The 20,412-nt window shown below is 45.8% G+C and overlaps 1 protein-coding gene across 11 annotated transcripts in view; it reads right to left on the bottom strand.

Annotated features, from left to right (window-relative positions):
* ANKS1A (ankyrin repeat and sterile alpha motif domain containing 1A) overlaps positions 1 to 20,412 on the bottom strand; it is a 179,362-nt gene that overhangs the window by 51,285 nt on the left and 107,665 nt on the right. For all 11 annotated transcript variants that reach the window (XM_047732923.1, XM_047732925.1, XM_047732929.1 and 8 more), the window contains one exon: positions 19,576 to 20,165. In XM_047732923.1, coding sequence (XP_047588879.1) covers positions 19,576 to 20,165 — 590 coding nt within the window. The remainder of the gene's footprint in view (positions 1 to 19,575; positions 20,166 to 20,412) is intronic.

Here is a 20,412-nt window from a genome sequence, read left to right as displayed (position 1 = left end):
AACAGCTTAGCGGCTCCAGTGGGCCGACTGTGACAGGGCAGGTGAGGCCCTGACAGCAGTCCTGGCCCCGAGAGCCTTCAGGATGGTCAGCCCGATTCAATTCAATGAATGCCCCAATTAAAGGGGCCGCCAAGGTAGGTCAGTATGGTGCCCAAAACCAACCAAAGAATGTGCAAGCACCCAGCATTAAAACCATGTTCTTAACTGGTACTCCCCTGATACAGTATGACATTTAATCACTCCGACTGCTGAGGGGAAAATGGGAGCCACTCACTAGAATTAACGATGCTATGATAACCTCCTCAACTGAGGTTTTAAATGAGCCTTGTGCTAACAGCTTTCCTGCTCTGAATGCAAAGCAGGAAGCCATCGGGGAGAGGGGGGGCAGCCACCTGTGAAGGGCAGCCGCTGATGACACCACTCTATTTCTGAGAGGCTGGGCTTCTGAACACATCTCCTGATGGATCCTAGGCAAACCACTGACCTTCCTGATTCCACGGGGAACCTGCCAAAACATTCTTGTTTTATTTTATTTTAGGGAAGGAGAAACTCACCAGTGAGGACCATCATTTGTTCAAAATCACCAACAAATCAACTGTGGGACTGGGAAGACAGGTGAGGCTGTTGGACCTCTGACAGACCAAGACTGGCAACCTCTGGTCAGTATGCAGCCAGGCTTGAGGTAGAAAGGAACTCAGTAAAACAAACAACCACCTCAAGACCCCTGTGTCCACATGGCATTAAGATTAAACAGGTGGTGGGGCACCTGGGTGGCTCAGTGGGTTAAAGCCTCTGCCTCTGGCTCAGGTCATGATCCCAGGGTCCTGGGATCGAGTCCCACAGGGAGCCTGCTCCTCTCTCTCCCTCGGCCTATTGCTCCCCCTGCTTGTGTTCTCTTTTTCTCTCTGTCAAATAAAGAAATAAAATCTTAAAAAGAAAAAAAAAAGATTAAATGGGCAGAAATGGAGTCCAGCAATGCCACCTCAAAGAGGGACACCAGGGGCTGGGGCACATTTACCCACCTGTAATCTCAGCAGTCCCTTGCCAAGCCAACCCAAAGAAAAGACTCTTTTATATATAAACAACTAACATTTTCTTAGTCTCACACAAGGTATAAACAGAAACATTTAGAAATGATTTTTGTTGATCTAAAACATAAAACTCCAGTAAAAACAGTGAGGCATATCATTAAGACAAGCCCTTACTTCCAATCAGCCGCTGCCCCCCAAACCCTCCTTACAACAGAATTCAGGAGCCACCCCCGATGTCCTTCAAGAAAGCTCCCTAAGAGAAAGAGTGGTGTCCTCATCTGTGCCCCCTGTACCCAACACTAGCACAATGCCTGACACATAGTTGGCATCCCGGAACGACCTGCTGATAGACTGCACTCTCTCAGCCAGCCTGGACAGCCCCTGGCATTGTGGCTGGGAACGGCGTTCCGAGGAGGCCAGCCAGTGCCTTTTCACCACTCACTCACAGCGAGACAGTTCCTAGGTCAACGTGTTCCACTTACTCACCGGGTAATGAGTCCCACAGGCTTACTACCACCAGGGGAAAGTGAGCAGTTTCCTTTATTTGTTCTAACTCACCCTTTAAGTTTCCACATATGTGTTTTCCTTCGTTGTGCTAGGATTTGGGAACAGGGCTGGGAATGGCCTCTGTCGTACTTCTGTGAGTTTACAGGTGTTCAGTCCATTCTCAGCTCGGGCTTCCATCTTTGAATGTGAATCCCTCACCTTTGTAGATTTGACTGCCTCTAACTGAGCTCTCCTCCGACTTATGATGCTATATTTCCTCCTTCTGCTTGACCCCGAGGAAATATAAACACAATTACCATAGAATATAATATTTAGCAAATGATGCAATGACCCAAGTCATGCCAAGCCTCCAAAGGCTTGGAAATATACTTTAATTAATCCAGCAGGAACCAGTCTAAACTAAATTCAGTAAAGGGCATAGCCCCAAATTTGGTAGGGGTACACAATGCTCCCCAAATGCAGGTGGTGTTTTCCACAAGCCGTGTCAAAACCCAGTAAATGTTGCTTTGTGTAATGACTGACCAAAGGAACTGCGGTGTTAACACCACTGATGTCTTCAAATAGAAGGCCTAAATTAGTAGCCCTCTCTCCCAGGAAAGGGGTCTGAATAGGCAGCAAAATCCAGTCTGCTCAGGGCCCATGCCGGCAAAGGAAGCCCTTCCAGAGCAGAGAGAGATGCTAACCCATCTCAGCATGAGGGCCAAGAGACTTATTCTTCAGCGAGATCAGTCTCTGTTTCCACCCTCAAGGGCCTGGGACATTTTACATTGAAACCTTTGTCAGCAGTGAAACAAATGCATCCATCGCTAAGCTCTGGCAGTTTTCCAGTCGGTGCCCAGGATGAATAAAGGCCAAATCTAATTGAACCTTCAGGAGGAATTTAGCACAGAGAAATAGCATTATCTGAACTGGAGCACGGCCAGCTCTCTGGGTTAATACCCCAACGGGGAAGACTCATCAAGGACCTTATTTCAAGATCAGCAGCAGTATTTCTGATTTTTAAAAAATGGGCTTTGGGAAATTTTCTCCTTAGCCAAATCAATTCCACCAGCATGCATATATGTCAGAGATGCTAACTGTTATGCTCCATGGAGTAAGTGTCTATAAAGCCTGTAAATGGCTTTAAACACATGGCCTTAGCTAAGGATTTGGTTAGTTATGCCTTCACTCTACCGCAGCAAGCCCTTCTGGAGACCTACGGGGACAGATGGAGCTACCTGGGCAGGAGCTGGTATTTTAACTTAAATATCCTATAGCTGGTTTGGTTCTTTTTTTCTTCTCAATCTAATTTAAAAGATTAAGGGCCAAGAACAGGCCAAACCTATTTTTGTTCTTGACTTAAATATATGCTACTTGAAAGCAGAAAGGGTTGTAACAGCCACTGTGACATTTCCAAGGGGGCTTCTGTTCTCAACATTCTTTATAAATGTTAACTATTTTATGTATGAGAGAGCAGGCAGTAAATGGAGTTAGTAAAACTTATATTGGCATTTAAATGTCAAAGTCAACCTTCCCTTTCAAAATCAGAATGTTTTAGTAAAACGTTTCCAACTTAAAAAAAAAATTCTAGGGGAGGGGCTAATCCATCAAATTGAGAAATCCCAGAACATTAGCAACAAACCTCTCCTAAAACCCATAAATTTCTATGCTCGCACCTGCGAAGCAAATTATACTACGTATTTTCTAGAGTCCCTCAGTGGTGGTACAAAAGAGCTATTATTTATTACTATGCAAATGATAATTCAGAATTTAAGGATGAGACGGTGAAGGACATTTCCCTTGAGAAGAAAAAGAAAGAGATCTACACCCAAGCGTGACAAGGTGTTTAGCAATTTAGCAATCCAAACCTTTGGAGCGCTTTGGAGTGAACATGACATTTTAAGGACTCAGGACCTCCAACATCTGAGGTCCTTAGTCATTGGCTCACACTTCTAAGTGCCCAGTCTGGGAAGGGGAACCTAAGGGCTTGCAAAAATGAACCGTGATTACGAACCCTGAAATGTCTCTGATCTTGTGAGGGAGACAGGCCATGCACAAAAAACCAAGATCAGCAATGCCCATAGTGCCAACTGGTGCCTGAGGAGTCAGTAGCCAGACAGAAGCCTCTGTAATTTCAAGGTGCTCCCAGGCGGGTTTATAGTGGGGACTGGACCTCTTCTGCTCTGGGAACTGAGCTCTCTGGTCCCCGCCACTAAGTCCTTTAATCTAAATGGGGCCTACCTCACCTCCCGCCCCTCATAGCACTATGTTCTTCCTCGAGGGCACTTATTTTTGTTTGTGAAATATTTTTGTTTGTGTTTGTTTAATATCTGCCTCTCCCCTTAGACTGTAAGTCCCTGAAAAGCTGAGGGTTTTTTGCTCTTTCAGTTCTATACACCCAGCACCTAGACCCATGTCTGGTGTACAACAGGCTCTCGATAATGTGTTGAATGAATGAATGAGCAAACTGTTAAGGAAGGGTGGAATTTCAACAAAAAGAAGTCGAGAAAGCCATTCCAATAGGGGAAAAAAAAGGTGTAAACCAAAGTGTAGAGGAAAATCATGGGTAAAGGAATTGCCTGGAGCCAGAAAAAACAGAGTAGAAGATGAAAGAGAAAGCCAGGTATAGAAGCTAGACCCTGGGATTATTCTCTCTGGAGAATCATGAACTCTAGGCCCAAGAATGTGGAACGTAGCAATAAGGGACCAAAGGTGGTTTTTAGTTAGAAGAGGGAATACAAAATATTTAAGATCGTGAAGAGCAGCCCCAGGTAAGAAGGACTAGAGGAAAGCCCAAAGGCAAGCCAGAGAATGCAGAGGCGGTGGCTGCTGAGGGGGTACCAGGAAGGTGGGTAGGAATGGAAGGGTGAGACTGTGGGAAGAAACCTGGGACTGACACAGGAGGGAAGAGGAGGAAGAGTTCAGGGTCAAGGACAAGTGAGGGTTTGAGACACTCTTTACAGGGCCTGGCTAGGAGTCATGTAGACAACACAAGCTTTCCTAGTTTCCATCTCTCCCATTGATTTTAAATGAAAAGCCGGTACAAAAGCATCTTTCTCTGCAAATTAAGGGTATGGTGAGTTCTGCAGCAGCCAAACAATGCCCAAGAAAGGCTCAGGGACCCAGAGCGGGCTATTCTGCTGGTAGGTGGAGAGTAGTCACAAGCATTGTTCCATATTGGGGTGCAGGGAAGACCTACATTGGTTCTGCCAAAAAGCACAAGAGGGGAGAGGCTCAGCTGTGTCTCCCAGGCAGAAAGCACAGGCAGAAGCTTCCCGAGGCAGAATGCAACTCTCCGTTACTTCGCAGAGCAGCTTTGCAGACGGCCTCCTGACGAGGGTGGAGGGGCTCTGGAGGGGTCATGTGTACAGTTCTTGATTTGGGCTCACTGACACATCTATACCCTTAATTTTTCAGGAGAGTAGGAGGCAATCACATTCCCTGATGAGGCATTATCAGGCGCCATGTGACAAGTAAAATCTCATCGTGCTATATAATGTCATCTGTAATGATGTCACACAACTTCCAGAGGACTTGCTGACCTGCATGCATCAACCGGTCGGGACAGATGCAGTTTGAGAACAAGTCATCTGAGGAAAAGGAGAAGGAACTGGGGTGCCTGGTAAGGAAACAAGGTCTGAGAGCAGGAGGACATAACTGCAGCTTCAAATGTCCGAACAACCTGGAAGCAGGACAGTGTGCCTGACCCTCAAGGAAGAACCAGAACCGATCGGGTGGAAGGCACAGATCTTAGTTAGAAATGAGAAAGGAGGGGTGCCTAGGTGGCTCAGTGGATTAAGCCTCTGCCTCCGGCTCAGGTCATGATCTCAGGGTCCTGGGATCGAGCCCCACATTGGGCTCTCTGCTCAGCAGGGAGCCTGCTTCCCCCTTTTTCTCTGCCTCCTGCTCTGCCTAGTTGTGATCGCTCTCTCTCTCTCTGCATCAAATAAATAAAATCTTTAGGAAAAAAAAAAAAAGAAATGAGAAAGGATTTCCTGAAATTTCACACAAGTAATGGTGGACCACGGAGGCGGTCACTTGGGAGTTTCCAAGGAAGAGCCAGAAGTGTGTTTTTAGAGGACATGAAAGTGACTATCTTTAAGGCAGGTGGATGGCACAGTAATTCAGATTTCCTCCAATGTCTTAACTGGAGAATTTACTTGAAATCACCACATCACTCTGCAAGTCCCAGACAAAATAAAAGCAAAAGCAGAAAAGATCCCAAACCTAAGAGTCCTCCATCTGGGACAGCAGGAAGGGGAAGAAATGCTTTGAGCTTTAACAGTGAAATGAAAAACTCATGTTTTCTCTCAAGAGTTCCCTCTCCCAAGTCACTTTCCTTTACACGCATGACAACATTTTCATGTGGAGTTGGGGAGGAAAAGTAAGAAAGTGCTGTGTTAAGTTGGGTAGAAACAAGAGGAATTGAACAGTAACTGTAAATTAACGCCTTTTATTAATTACTCTCCCTATTTTCCCCTCCCTGCAGGCCCTGGTTCTGTATGTTGGAGGTTTTTGGCTCACTTCTTTTTTAAATTCAATTTTTTCAAGACTTAGAAGCCGTAGCTTCAACTGGCCTCCCTCATTCATCAACTCTAACACCTCAGGCAACTCCCTTAAATTCTTAGAAATTTAATTTCCTGACCTGGAAAACTGAATCAAGTAGTGGACTTGATCAAATAGTTGCTAAAAATCAGCAGGATGTTTGTTTGGTCTTGACAATTTTTTAATTTGACACCAAAAGCAAAAATAAGCAAATGGCCCTATATCAAACTAAAATGCTTCTGCACAGGGAAGGAAACCATCAAGAAAATAAAAAGTCAACTTATGGAATGAGAAAAGATATTTGCAAACCACATATCTGATAAGGGGCTGATATCCAAATATATAAGGCACTCCTAAACTCAAGAGCAAAAAAACAAACAAACAAACAAACAAACAAAAAAACAAACAACTAAGAAAAACCCAACCAAAAACAAACAAACAAAAAACACCAATTCAATTTAAAACGGGCAAGGGCAAAAGAGGGGTGCCTAGGCTGACTCAATCAGCCAAGCATCCAACTCTTGATTTCAGCTTGGGTTGTGATCTTAGGGACGTGGGGTTGAGCCCTGCACTGGGCTCTGCACTCAGTGTGGCCTGTGCTTGACACTCTCTCCCTCTGCCCCTTCCTCTTCTCACTTACTCTCTCTCTCTCTCTCTAAAGTAAGTAACTCAAAATAAAATAAAATAAAATAAAAGTAAAATGGGCAAAAGACACAAAGAGGCATTTTTCCAAGGAAGACATACAAACAGCTAACAGGTACACGAAAAGAGGCTCCACTTCACTCAACATGAAGGAAATGCAAATCCAAACCTCAGTGAGTGATCGCCCCACACAGGGTAGAATGGCTATGATCAGAAGACAAGAGATAAAAAGTGTTGGCAAGGATGTGGAGGAAAGGGAGCCCTGCACACTGCTGGTGGGAATGCAAACTATGCAGCCACTATGGAGAACAGTATGGAGGTTCCTCAAGAAATTAAACACATAACTACCATATGACCCAGCAACTTCACTTCTGGCTATATGTCCAAAGGAAATAATCAGTATTTCAAAGAGATATTTGCATATCTATGTTCATAGCAGCATTATTCACGACGGTCAAAGTATGGGAACAATCTTAAGTGTCTGTTGATGGATAAAGTAAGGAAATATAATAATGTACACTTATGTATGTATAACTTCTATACATATAATTTATATATAATTACGTAAATATAATATAGTATGTATATATATGTGTGTGTGTGTGTGTAAGAATATTATTCAGCCTTCAAAAAGAAGGGAATCCTGTCATTTGCTACAACATGGATAAACCTGGAGCATATTAAAAACAAAACCAAAGGGGCGCCTGGGTGGCTCAGTGGGTTAAAGCCTCTGCCTTCGGCTCAGGTCATGGTCTCAGGGTCCTGGGATGGAGCCCCACATCGGGCTCTCTGCTCAGCGGGGAGCCTGCTTCCTCCTCTCTCTCTGCCTGCCTCTCTGCCTACTTGTAATCTCTGTCTGTCGAATAAATAAATAAAATCTTAAAAAACAAAACAAAAAAAACCCAAAACCTAAAACCTGGAGGACATTCTGCTGGGTGAAATAAGCCAAACAGAGAAAGATAAGAACTGTATGTTATCACCTATATGTGGACTCGTAAAAAACAACTCAAAACAATACCAAAAAACCCTCCAACTTACAGAACCAGGGCTGCAGGGAGGGGAAATAAGGAGAGGCTGGTAAAAGGGTACAAACTTTCAGTCTGTACTAAATGTGAGGATCTAATAGGTAACACAATGACTATAGTTGATAACCCTGTATTGTGTAATTGGAATTTGCTGATAGAGTAGAACTCAAATGTTCTCACAAAACAGGAGAAGGAGGAGGAGGAGCGAAGTATGTGAGGTGATAGATGTGTTAATTAACTCAATGAGGGGAACCCTTTCACAACATATATGTAAATCAAATCACTACCTTATATACTTTAAATATCTTATAATTTTACTGCACCTCAATAAAGCTGGAAAAAAGTCAACAGGATGCTTATCACTCCTTAGATAAAAATAAATTCCAGAAGAAACAAAGATTTAAACCTGAAAAATAAAACCCTGAAAGTACTAGGAGAAAATAAGAAAGAGTGTGTGTTTGTGTGTGTGTGTGTTTTATAAACTGAGTAGGGAAGGTTTTTTTAAACTAGGACACAAAATCTAGAAGTCATTAAAGAAAAGATTGATTCAACTATACAAAATTTTAAATTTCTGTATATTGGGGCACCTGGGTGGGTGAGCTGGTTAAGCATCCGCCTTGGGCTCAGGTCGTGGTCACAGGGTCCTGGGATCGAGGCCAGCATCAGACTCTCTGCTAGTGGGGAGGCTGCTTCTCCCTCTGTACTCTCCCTCCCTCTCTTTCTCTCTCTCAAATAAGTAAATAAAATCTTTAAAAAAACTAAATAAATTTCTGTAAGTTAAAAAATCCATACTGTTGTATGTCAATAATACCTCATTAATAATTTTTAAAAACCCTGCCAAAAGACAATACATATTATAGATTAAGGGCTATTTTCTTCAAACATAAAGAGCTTCTATAAATTCAAAGAAACAGATCAAATCAACAACAGCGATCAAAACAGAAAGAAAAGGAGAAAAGAGAAAGCAAAGGAACAAGCAGAACTCAGAAAAGAAAAAGTTTTTAAAAATATGAAAAGATGCCGACCTCACTCATAATAAAAAAAGACACCCACTTTAAAACTATACCAGGATAACATTACCAATCTGTTAACCAAAAAGAGATTAAAAAGCTGACCACCCCCAGTTTGGTGAGGTGTCAAGAAATAGGCTCTCCTTTGAGTTGTGACTGTGAGAGTAAATTTAACATGCATAAACCCTTTAACACAGCTGCTGATCCTCAAGAAATTTATATTAAAAATGACTTTGTATAGGGACGCCTGGGTGGCTCCGTTGGTTGGACGACTGCCTTCGGCTCAGGTCATTATCCCGGAGTCCCGGGATCAAGTCCCGCATCGGGCTCCCAGCTCCACGGGGAGTCTGCTTCTCTCTCTGACCTTCTCCTCGCTCATGCTCTCTCTCACTGTCTCTCTTTCAAATAAATAAATAAAATCTTAAAAAAAAAAAAAGACTTTGTATAAGGATACACATTGCAGTCCTACTTGCAATTAGTAGAAACTGAGTAACATCCAAAATATCTATCTAGAGAAAACTTTTAAAATAAATGATTAGTATATCCATACTGTAGAATCATATGAAATATAAAAAAAAGTAAACACTTTATGTACTTAATTAGAATGATTTAAAAAATAGATAATCAAATGAAAAAAGGATCAGAGCAGTATGCAGAATATGGCATCACTTGTCTTGAAAAGAAAAATACCTGACATGGCTAAAATGCTTACAAATGCACAAATACTTCTAAGAAAGATACTAAAAAACTCAGGAGAGGAGCTGGGTGTCTGAAAAAACTATATGTTCTTTGGTACCTTTTATAAATTTCAGCCATATAATACTGAGTATTATAACTTAAAAAAATCCCCAGTGTACAAAAATTCCGTTTCAAGCATTGGCTTTGCCTAAACATCTATATGCAGTTAGATGGGAAGGCTGTTTAAGTCAACTATTCCCTCTCAGAGCACATGTCAACTCCTTGGGTTTTGGCTATTTCTATCCTTTAAGTACTCTGCCACCGTATCCCCAGGTTCCATGGTGGTCCCTCCTATCCTCTGGGTCAGCAAAGGGGGCACAGCCAGGCCCGGAGATAAACTTCTCCAGGGTCATCCATCTTCCGGGTGTCAGCGAACTCCAGCACTGCCTGCCCATTGCATAACCGATACAAGGCACCCCTCTCACGGGGCTTTTGGCGCTGGCCCTGCTGAAAATAACTAGCTCCAAAGCGGAAAGGAACCGGAACACAGACACAAACCACACCATTTCAACTGAGTTTATGATGGCTTCCTGGCTGTTTAAATCAGGACAGGCAAGAACAGACTGCCAGACAAATTGTCATTTGTAGGCCCCTAGCGAGCTTAGGCAGTTTTCCACCTGTCCAGACAAATAAACACACTGCCTTGAGTTATGGACAGGTGGGCCCTGTGGCACCGGAGACCGGGTCATTAGAGCATGTGAGCAAGACAGAGTGGGATCCTGAGACAGACTACTTAGCATCTCGGCTCTGCCCATGATCTTCAGGCCACAAATATCCTTCTCACCCACAGGCTACTGACCTGGAGGCATTCAAAAGGGAACATCCATGGGAAAAAAGCAGGAAAAAGAAAAGAAAAGTAAAGGAACCCTCAGCAGGGAGGGCAGCCATCCACGAAAACACAGAGGGGAGAGCACAGAGCACATCTCAGGGTGCTGGTGAAAACACTGGGGGCCAGAAAAGCGCTCTGTGTTGCAGGGGAGGTCCAGATTCGTTGCTTTCCTCCAGTCTTATGTAATAAAAAAAGCCCATCCCTCACTCTCTGGCCTGATAATGACTTAGCTGCCACTCTGACCGCACACCAAATCTCTAAACAAATTAAACTTCTCTGGGGCCTATTCATTTCATGGAGGAAAAAAAAAACAAACAGAGACATAGTTGTCTTGTGAGAAGACAGGGAAGCCAGCTAGGAGTTTTACTACACTTCAAGGGGCTCCGTGTGAGCCAGAGATGATGAGGGCTAGAGCAGTCAGCGGCAGGTCATCTGGGCAGGAACACGGATAGACCAGAGGCATCACAATGCCTGCCATCTTGACCCCAACCAGACCCAAGCCCGCATGCACCACGCATTCGCTAACCAGGCAGCCACGGTCCCTGCTCATGGCTGACTGCGACACCTCCCCGCCCCCAACAGGACACAATTCACCATGTGAAATAACACAGAGCCTACATGTACACACATGTGTGCACATATACACATAAAGACCACCTCCAAACCTGAGATCTGAGAAGCTCCCTGTCCACTGACCTCTGCAAATTCCACCCTGGGTCAGACAATATCTGAGGCCCCCTGCACCTCCCTCTCTAATCAGCAGCAATGACCTGTTTGGAATCTGTGGGCTTGACTAGTACAAGGAAGCATTTCAGAGTCATCAGGCCGTCAGCCCTTAAGATGCCTTTCAAGGCACCAGCACCATCTCTTGAGTTCAAAACAACGATGGTGCGGCTACTCAGACTCTCCAGCCCTGACTCCTTGAATACCTAATCATCTGTCCTTCTCTCATAGGATCTCTGATCTCTAGATTCCTGGCCATTTTCTGGTCTAAATAATTTTGGAGTTCCTTCCCCTTGCTTTATAATCCTGGTTTTTAGATTTTATTTCCACTTTGAAAATGGGATGTGTCCCTGGAAATGTATTTCCTAAAACAATGACCTAGAATCCAATCTTTCTACCACAACCCACTCAATGATCCTTGCCCAGGATGACAACAAGGACAGTGAACAAGTTTGAGAAATTTTTTTTTTTTAAGTTTTATTTATTTAAGTAATCTCTATACCCCATGTGGGGCCTGAACTCAACAACTCCAGATCAAGAGCTGTATGCTCTTCCCAAGCAGCCAGCCAGGCGCCCCCAAGTCTGAGAAATTCTTGCAAATTCATATTTCATTCTATTTCCGTAGCTTTAAAAATATATGTATGCGCGTACATAAATATGCACATATATACACATGCATGTACGCATATATGTATAAAAACTCACCCAACACAAATTACTAGAAAAAAAGCGGGGTGTGTGTGTGTGTGTGTGTGTGTGTGACCAAGATAAGAAAAGAAGCCAGTGGCAAATAGAGGCTAAAAAGAGGAAGTTAGTAAAAGTCAAGTACTAAGATGTATTTGTAAGACAATGTAAGTGTAGAATGGAATTTCAAATTTGTCTGACAGGAGAAATTAATCACTAACAGAAAGCAGCTTGCTGGCTCAGCTCAGGCCACGCCCCGCCCCCTCCTTCCCCGGAGGGCCCCACCCTGGCAGCCCCAACCCCCATCCCCCATCCCCATCAGGCTCTATCCTTCCTCTCAGCTTTTTCTCATTAGCACTGTTATCACCAACCAGCATACACTGATTTTACTTATTGTCTTCTCTTTCCCCTCTAGCTTTCTAGAACGTCAGTTACACAAGGCACAGGATTTTGTCTGTTTCATTCACTGCTCATCCCCAGTTACTGGAATAACAGAATACCTCAAACTTAGCAGGTATTCAACAAGTTAGTTGAATGAATGAAAAATTCTAATAAAAATATGCTTCGATTTTATATTATTGTCAATTCTGTGAAAATACCTCTACTTGATTCTCAAACACAACTGCTTAGAATAATATGACTAACTACTATCGCCTAAATTACATAAAATCACTCCGTCTGTATCTAACTGAAGCCATTACTAGAAGAAAAGAAGGAAGACAGATAAAAAACCAGAAGCAAAGTACATAAAAAGAATGTCCCAGAAAATGTTCCTGTGATTCTTGGCATCTATATGCACTGTCATTAAAGATCAAATTCTCCTCATATATTCACTGAGATCCACTGGCACCCAAGTTTTTGGTCTGGCGTTTGAAAACAACAAAATGTAAGGAAACAAAAATGAGTCAAGAAGGGAGTTCTCGTCTTCTGGCAATCTCACAAATACCACAAAATCCCTACCTGGTCCTTGATGGTGCTGTGCTGATGGGGCTAAGTGGAACCAGGCCGTTTCTGAAAGGACAGGGGGCAGACAGTGTGAATGGATGGCATGGGGGTGAGGAAGCAGAGCTAAGACCACAAGCAGTAAAAGGCTCTGGAGAATGTAGCAACAAGTGAACACGGGTGAGAGGTTTAAAAGACAAAAGACAAGAAAAACCCTTCAGGCAGAGAAGGCTGAGGAAAGGCTATTAGAAAAACCTCTCCTTGATGCCACCAGGAAGAAAAGGAGGAAAAGAAAAGTAACTGAAAGTACCAAGGAAGTAAAAAGCCAGGAAAGAGCACAGAGGAACAGGGAAGAACGAGCAAAGGGGAAAAAAGGAAATGAAAAGAAAAGCAGGAGGAGTAAAGAGGTAGGAAAGCAGCCAGGAAGAAAGCTAGAGAGGAGAGGGAAGCAGAGAGATGTGGACAGGGACAATAATAGCCAGGTCCCCAGAACCCCATGCAAAGTAAAGAGGGAGCGGCAGGGAGGGCGCCCTTCCTGGCCAGGTGCCAGCCACCCCGCCCTTGCTGGCACGCTGTCCATTGGGAGGCATGATGTCACCAAGGACCGTCTGGTGGGGTGTGGCAGGGGTCAAGAACACCAGGCCTCTCCTCAGTAACTACAGAGCCAGGACTAACACTGGCTTATTCATAATGCTGTGTATGGGGTTCTGTTAGCGTCAAGGCCATGGAAATGACCATATGCATCTTTTTAAATCAGGGCTAACCAAAATCCCTTGGATTTACCAGACAGGAAGGCAAAACGGTTTCTTCTGGACTGCCTATAAATGGAGATTCTTTTTAAAATACTGGAATAATAAAAAAAAAAAGCTCTCAATCTTAACAGGCCACTTAAAACCAAGGAAAACTTCGAGGTTCTAGGACAAAAGTTCTGACTCCTGTGTATACAGGGGCAACAACAAAATAGACGGTCCATGCTCTGATTTGTCCCCAGGGGTAGGAGTATATCACATGCTTTTTTTTTTTAAGATTATTATTTATTTATTTGACAGATCACAAGTAGGCAGAGAGGCAGGCAGAGAGAGAGAGAGAGAGAGGAGGAAGCAGGTTCCCTGCTGAACACAGAGTTCAATGTGGGGCTCGAGCCCAGGACCCTGGGAACATGACCTGAGCTGAAGGCAGAGGCTTTAACCCACTGAGCCACCCAGGAGCCCCTCACATTCTTGTCTAGAGTGGGCTGGCCATGCTCAGCCATAAAGATTACACAGTATGCTTATTTCTATGATAAAGAACAAGACAAACTGCAGACTGTGGTGGGGAAAGTTTAGCCACAGTCAGCGCAAACTCAAGCTCCACTCTCCTTATTTTACAGCAGAGGCCATTCTTCTAGCACACCCAACCCACAAGGGTTAAAAGCAACCCAAGCCTCTGTGGAGTTGAACCAATCAGCTCTTCCCTTAATGACATCATGCCTCCAACTGGACAGCACACCCGGAAGGGTGGGGTGCCTGGGACAGGCGCTTGGGCCTGGAAGGGCGCCCTCCGTGCTGCTGCCACTTCACTGCTCACTGAGGGATCCCAGAGCCAAGGGTCCCCTCTCAGCTACCATTTATTTCAGATGGAACCGGACCATGCCCCAAAACCCTGGCCAGAAATTATTCTCAGCTCATACATAATGCACACAAAGCACGCATCCCTACTCTTTATCCATTTCCCACTTGTTTAATATTTATGAAAACTGATTACAAAACACAAATTTATCACTTAAGCCTTCAGCCAAGTTTTAAATTACTCAAATGTTTATGCTAAGTAGACAAGCAGCCTTCTGCGGTTTTTGTCTTTCATAAATTTCAATCTCATTCAAAGGCAGCTATGGGAGAGACCTATATGACCCCAAGGACGCCATACATTCAAGCCACAATCTGACCAGAAGGTTATTTTTGTTCTTCTTAGGAGGTATTTAATTCGGACATTAATTGCTACTGCGTGCCCTTGTGGGTGCGCCCCACAGTGCAGAGATGGGATGGAAATGCATCTAGGAGATGGTGGTTCTGGGGCACACAGCTGAGACACTGATGTACCGCCAGCTCTAGAAAAGAGAAAAGGCTTCCTACATCGGAGAGGCTTCAAGTTAGATGATCAATTTCTCCTGCTTCTTAGCACCCTGGATATCCACACCTCTGGCTTGTCTGCAAATGAAGATTAATTTACAATTTACATGCACGAGCTGTGTTTATTGCTCCAGCACACAGCCATCTAGGCTGGCCTGCGCTGGATAGAAATAGTACTACAAAATGTCCGTATGGCTCAGGGTCCCCTCGGGAAAAAGACGGCACAGGCACACCGGGCAACCGAAGGAGCTTAGTAAGGGGATTATTTACACACATTTGGACAGGGTACAGAGAGATCAACAAGTAAGGAGAGGGACTCACAGCCAGGAGCCCCAGGCTGGAAGCATCCAGGGAAGGGACTGGTGATCAGAACCCAGAGACAGCAGCTTTAGGGAAAGGTCCCTCCCAGGAGAGCGGGTCTTTCAGGAGGGGACACAGCCAACCCAGGAATCCTTTGGCCTCAAAATGCAGGCCACACAGATGAGCCTTCTGGGGCGCACAGGCCGGTAGAGAAGGAGAGGGAACATGCCTGAGGGCAGATGGAAGATACCCTGCAAGGTGTCCGTCAGGGACCTGGAAGACAGCTTCAACACCAACGAATAAACCAGCCCTCTGACACAGCCACACAACACCACACTGTGCTTCCACAACTTAGGTCTGAATCCAGGTCTTATGGATGTTGCCATAACTGGTAAAACAGAAATTATAAATCGGTAAATACACTCAGACCCCAAATTTGGATACATGTCAAATGTTAACAGAGGCTAACCTGTAGAGAGATGTAGGTGATTTTCCCATTCCTAATCTATATATTTTTAAAGTTGTACTGATGGACAGCTGTCCAGTTTACCTTCTGTTATGCCCCTATTCTATTAGGCATCACCAAGATAACAAGGAGTGCTTTGATTTTTGACTGGTGAACAGAGAAAGCATCTACTGAAGCTTGGATTTTGATCTCCTCTTAGACGGAGCACTTTTCAAAGTAAATTCTATTTTTTTTTTTTTTGCTACGAAAAATCTAATGGAAACTAGGGAGATATCCTAGTGTCATAATGGATGCCATCTCAGAGGTTCTTAATCAGGCCAACTTTCCGAAGTCCTCTCGTTCTGGGGAATCACCAAGGGCGGCATGAAGCACCTGTAAGGAGCAGTCTGTACTTGGAAAAAGCGACTCCCAGTCTGCCAGCTGTGCACGTCCCCCAGCTACAGAACAACAGCCCTGACAAGCAGCCCATCAACTAGCCACCGTTGGCCATGATATAGAAGAATACATTTGAAAAATAAACAGTAGAGAGAGCCGCAGATTTCGCTCCAACTTCTCTCCTCTCCCAGAGTTAGCAGGAAGCTTCATGAATTTCTCAAAGAGCAAAGCGGGGGTGGGGTGGGGCTACTGCCCTCCCTTCCCAGCTGGGTAGGCTCTTCTGTCCCTGGGGTGGGCCAGGGTCATGCAGGACCTCACCAGGCTTCCCTATCACCTTGCCAGCACCAGACAAGCCCCCCAAAGTTCTGCCTTTCTTAAGTTCTGAAGACACTCTGTGCCTCAGTTCCCATTCTCCAAAGCTCCAGGCACAATAATAATGGGAAGAGTTACCATTTATTCAATACTTATGCATAGTAGGGACTGGGCTAGGCACTTAAACATATGTCTAACCAGTAAAAAAACAAAAAACAAAAACAAAAACAAAAAAACCATGCCTCTGAAACACAGACCTGACTGCCTGTTTCACAAGTACCACTAACAATGCCGAGGCTTCCCAAGGCAACTCCTGTGACAAGGAGGAGTGGATGGTGGAGCCGGGGTTGGAACTGGGTCTGCTGACTCTGGAGCCTGAGCCCTGCGTGTTAGCCTGCACTGCCTTCTAGGAGCGGCCTGGCAGACTGGCCCGCATATCCATCTGCACCGAGATCACAGCTGCCCAGGCCCCACAGTGAGGAGCCGAGCTGGACCCAAGCTCCTTCAGAGCAGCTTTCCCCAACCTCCCGGGGATCAAGTGATGACAAAGAAAAGAAATCAAGCGCAAGATATGGCACAGCAACCTTCAGGCACCTGTCAGAGGTGGGGTGGGGAGCAGCCATTAACTAATGACCGTTCTGGCAAAGTCTGCCAAAGGCCTGGGTCTAGGGCCAACCACTGGGGGAAACACTTCTGAAGTTTCTCTTTCGACAGAGGTAACCACAAAAACCATGTATAATATGACTCAAAAATGATGATGAAGGATCATGCATGAAGGGTCCTGTGAATCATCTCCAAACCAGCAAATCTTGATCTTCTGAATTCCTTCCAATAAGGGCTCAGTTCCCTTAGGTTTTCGAATCTAAAGTGTAACAGTGCTTCCAGTCTTTCAGTCACATCACAGACTGGCCCAGGAAACCCAGACCTCAAGCAGCCCTGGGGTTCACGGTAGCCACCCGCAAGCTCTACCTGCAACAAAACAGGAGCATATGAACCTCCTGTAGCTAAGGGGCCAAGAGACAACTAGTGCGTTAGCCCGAACAGCCCACTTCAATGATGCTGGGCTGTGCTTCAGTGACTTTGTGTTTCTCCTCCAGGAGGAAATGGAGGAGGCCATGGGATGGACGGGCTGGCCGTGATGTGTGTTAACAGAGCATGGAAATCCTGTGGCCAATCACCTGGCACTATCGACCTCTTGGGTGCAAGGTACGCTGGGGAGATGGAACCAAAAAGAAGAGGTAATTCATTAGACCAGTAAAGCTGTCTGCCAGTCCATTTGAAGGATTCTGAGATACTGCCTTGCTATCAAACCAAACACTCACTTCTCAGCCTCGTGTTCAGTACACTATGTGATCCCAATCTCTCTACCCTATCTCTTTTGAAGATTTTGTATCTTAAGCAATCTTTATACCCAACGTGGGGCTCAAACTTAAAACCCTGAGATCAAGAGTGACACACTCCACTGACTGAGCCAGCCAGGCGGCACCCCCCTCCCCGCACAGTTACTCCTTACGCTCCCCTATACGAATTCTACCTACAGAAATCAAATGACCTAAGCTTCTCCAGTTCCACAACTTCCCTCACACTATTCTCTTCACAAGTGCCCCTTCTTCATCCCCTAGCTTAAATCTGGTTTTCCCCAAAACATTTGGTTCTTCCATTCCAAGTCTCTGGGATCTCTCCTGAAGTCCCCTCCCACCCTCCATCTCCACCCTCCCCACCCCCACTGATGTTTTTCCTCCATCCGCCCCTCCTCCCATTTCAGAGCCCACAGCACTTCTCTTACTTGTGAACTGCCTCATCCTATCCTTGACTGTAAATGAGTAAAACTCTGTGTTGTGGTTGTTTTTTTTTTTAAAGATTTTATTTATTTATTTGACAGAGAGAGAAAGATCATGAGTAGGCAGAGAGGCAGGCAGAGAGAGGGGGAAGCACGCTCCCCGCTGAGCAGAGAGCCGGATGCAGGGCTCCATCCCAGGACCCTGAGATCAGGGCTCAATCCCAGAACCCTGAGATCATGGCTTGACCCGAAGGCAGAGGCTTAACCCACTGAGCCACCAGGTGCCCCATATGTTGTGTGTTTTGAAAAGCAAAGGCAAAGCACACGTTCCTACAAACACACAGACCCTAGTGGGTAGTCTCCCACGGGCCAGGAGCTCTGTCACTCAAACTGATTTTCCTTTAAGTGGTCTAGCATCTAATCCAGGCTCACCCACTCCATCTTGGTTTCTAAACCAGTAAAAAGTGAAAACTTTCTACTGCACAGAATTCTTCGGTCTGACTACACAAGAATTCTTAAGCTCATCTTATCTGGAGATAAGAGCGCTGTAGGAATTGCCCCCACCCCGTTCCCACTCCCACGCCTGGAATGGGATTCACTTTGGTTTCTATAACTTTGCAGCTGCAACCTGAGTAGACTTGGGTATGGCATTTAGTCTACAGATCACTCAAACAGGCATGTCAGCTGCACTGTTCCCCTCCTCTTCGTGAGCTAAATTCATCTCTTGAAAATGTTCCTGGGAGACAGACCCAGTTCCCTTCAAAGGCAGCTCTCTCTCCACAAGAAGTCTGCAAGGGTAGCACTTTAACATTCTCTGGGTGTTTACCAATCTTTGAGAAACACATTCTTGTGCCCAGCAAGACATGTCACAGGTCACTGAAAAATATTCGGGTACATATTTTTAACTATTCTAGAACAATGGTTATGCAAGTTAACCTGGGCCTCAGACTCCCAATGTTCTCTCTTCTTTAATCTCTCTGTTTTTCCAACCACCTAGCCCTCTGCCTCACCAGCCCGGGAATGTGGGCCAGGAGGAATGCTTCTGCTGGGAGAGGCGTTTGGTCTTCCAGGGGAATGCAGCAGGAACAGCCACGGAGGAGCGGAGAACAGAAAAACCCCCTCTGATCCCCTTTCAGCAGCTTCTCCCAAAGACCACCCGCTGACCCTCTCCTAGCTGACCCTGGGTCTTCCCTCTTCCTCCTGAAGACGCCAAGTTTTCTGGCTCTTTGTAAGAATCTCCAGGGTAAGCATGACTCCCTGGATAGTGGCTAAGGGGATCCAAATATTTCCAAGCAGCATGTCATTTCTAGGAACTGCCTCTCCCTCAGAACAGCTCTGCTTGGGGCCACCACCCTCCAGTTTAACCATGAAGGGACTTCTCCTCTGCCATCTGGGCAATGAGATCCCCTGCCTGGCAACTTGGGGCTTGCCTCGTCATGGCTGTCAGAAACACTCTGGTCACAGTGAGAAGGAACCAGGGTAAGCCTGGCCCACAAGTCCTGGTCCCAGGAGTCGGCGCACAGAGGAGCCGTGGTGGGCTGTGGCCAGCCCAGCTCCCTCTGACATCACGTGGCCTTACCTCATCCCACTCTGAGGCAAAGGAGGGCGACTTCTCCAGCCTCTTCTTCCCGATGCTGCAGTTGGACAAGGACTCGCTTCGGCTCCCCATTGTAGTGTCCTCCGTGGGTGAGCAGGTCAGGAGATCAGAGTCAGACTTGGACAAGCTGCGGCTGAGTTTGAGTTCAGCTTTGGGTTTGCTGGTGGGAGGGGCTCGGCTCCTAGCCCCACTCCGGTCTCTTTCTTCCTCAGCACCACCAGGGTGTTGAGATGCCGTGTGAGTCAAAGTTTCGGGGTGCGATTGGCTGTTGGTGGTGGGCAGGCCAGCCGAGTAACCTGCTCTCTTACTCTGGTCCAGGACTCTGGGCGGGGAGGCTCCAGGAGCGTGCACACCCATCTCCTCCAGCTGCATGCTGGCCTCGTGACAGGCGCCCTGTGTGGGGGACCCTTCTGGATGGCTCTGGCCAGGGGCAGAGAGCAGCTGGAAAGGGTCCTGCCCCACCTCACACACCGGGGAGGAGCCGTGGAGGAGACCTGAGAACTGCTCTGGGACCTGCCCGTCCTGCCCCTCTGCAGAGTCCTGGCTCCGGCTGCTGCTGCTCCGCCTGTGGTCTTGGAGTGGACGGAGAGACAGAGAAATAAAAAATTAAACGTGGCAAAAATCAACAAAGTTCCAATGCAGCGAGCGGACGGTAGGGCTGAGGAACTCAACAACAGAGAAAGAGAGAGAAGCAAGCTGGACAGGCTGGAGAGAAGGCAGAGGGAGAGAAGAGAGAGGAAGGAAGAAAACAATTTCGTATTGTTCTTAATGTTCAATTTGTACCCAAAGTCAGAGCATTTATGAAATTCCAAACACTGG

This window comes from Lutra lutra, chromosome 6, assembly GCF_902655055.1.
Source record: "Lutra lutra chromosome 6, mLutLut1.2, whole genome shotgun sequence".
Taxonomy (NCBI): Eukaryota; Metazoa; Chordata; class Mammalia; order Carnivora; family Mustelidae; genus Lutra; species Lutra lutra.
This window is presented reverse-complemented; position numbering and strand designations above follow the sequence as displayed.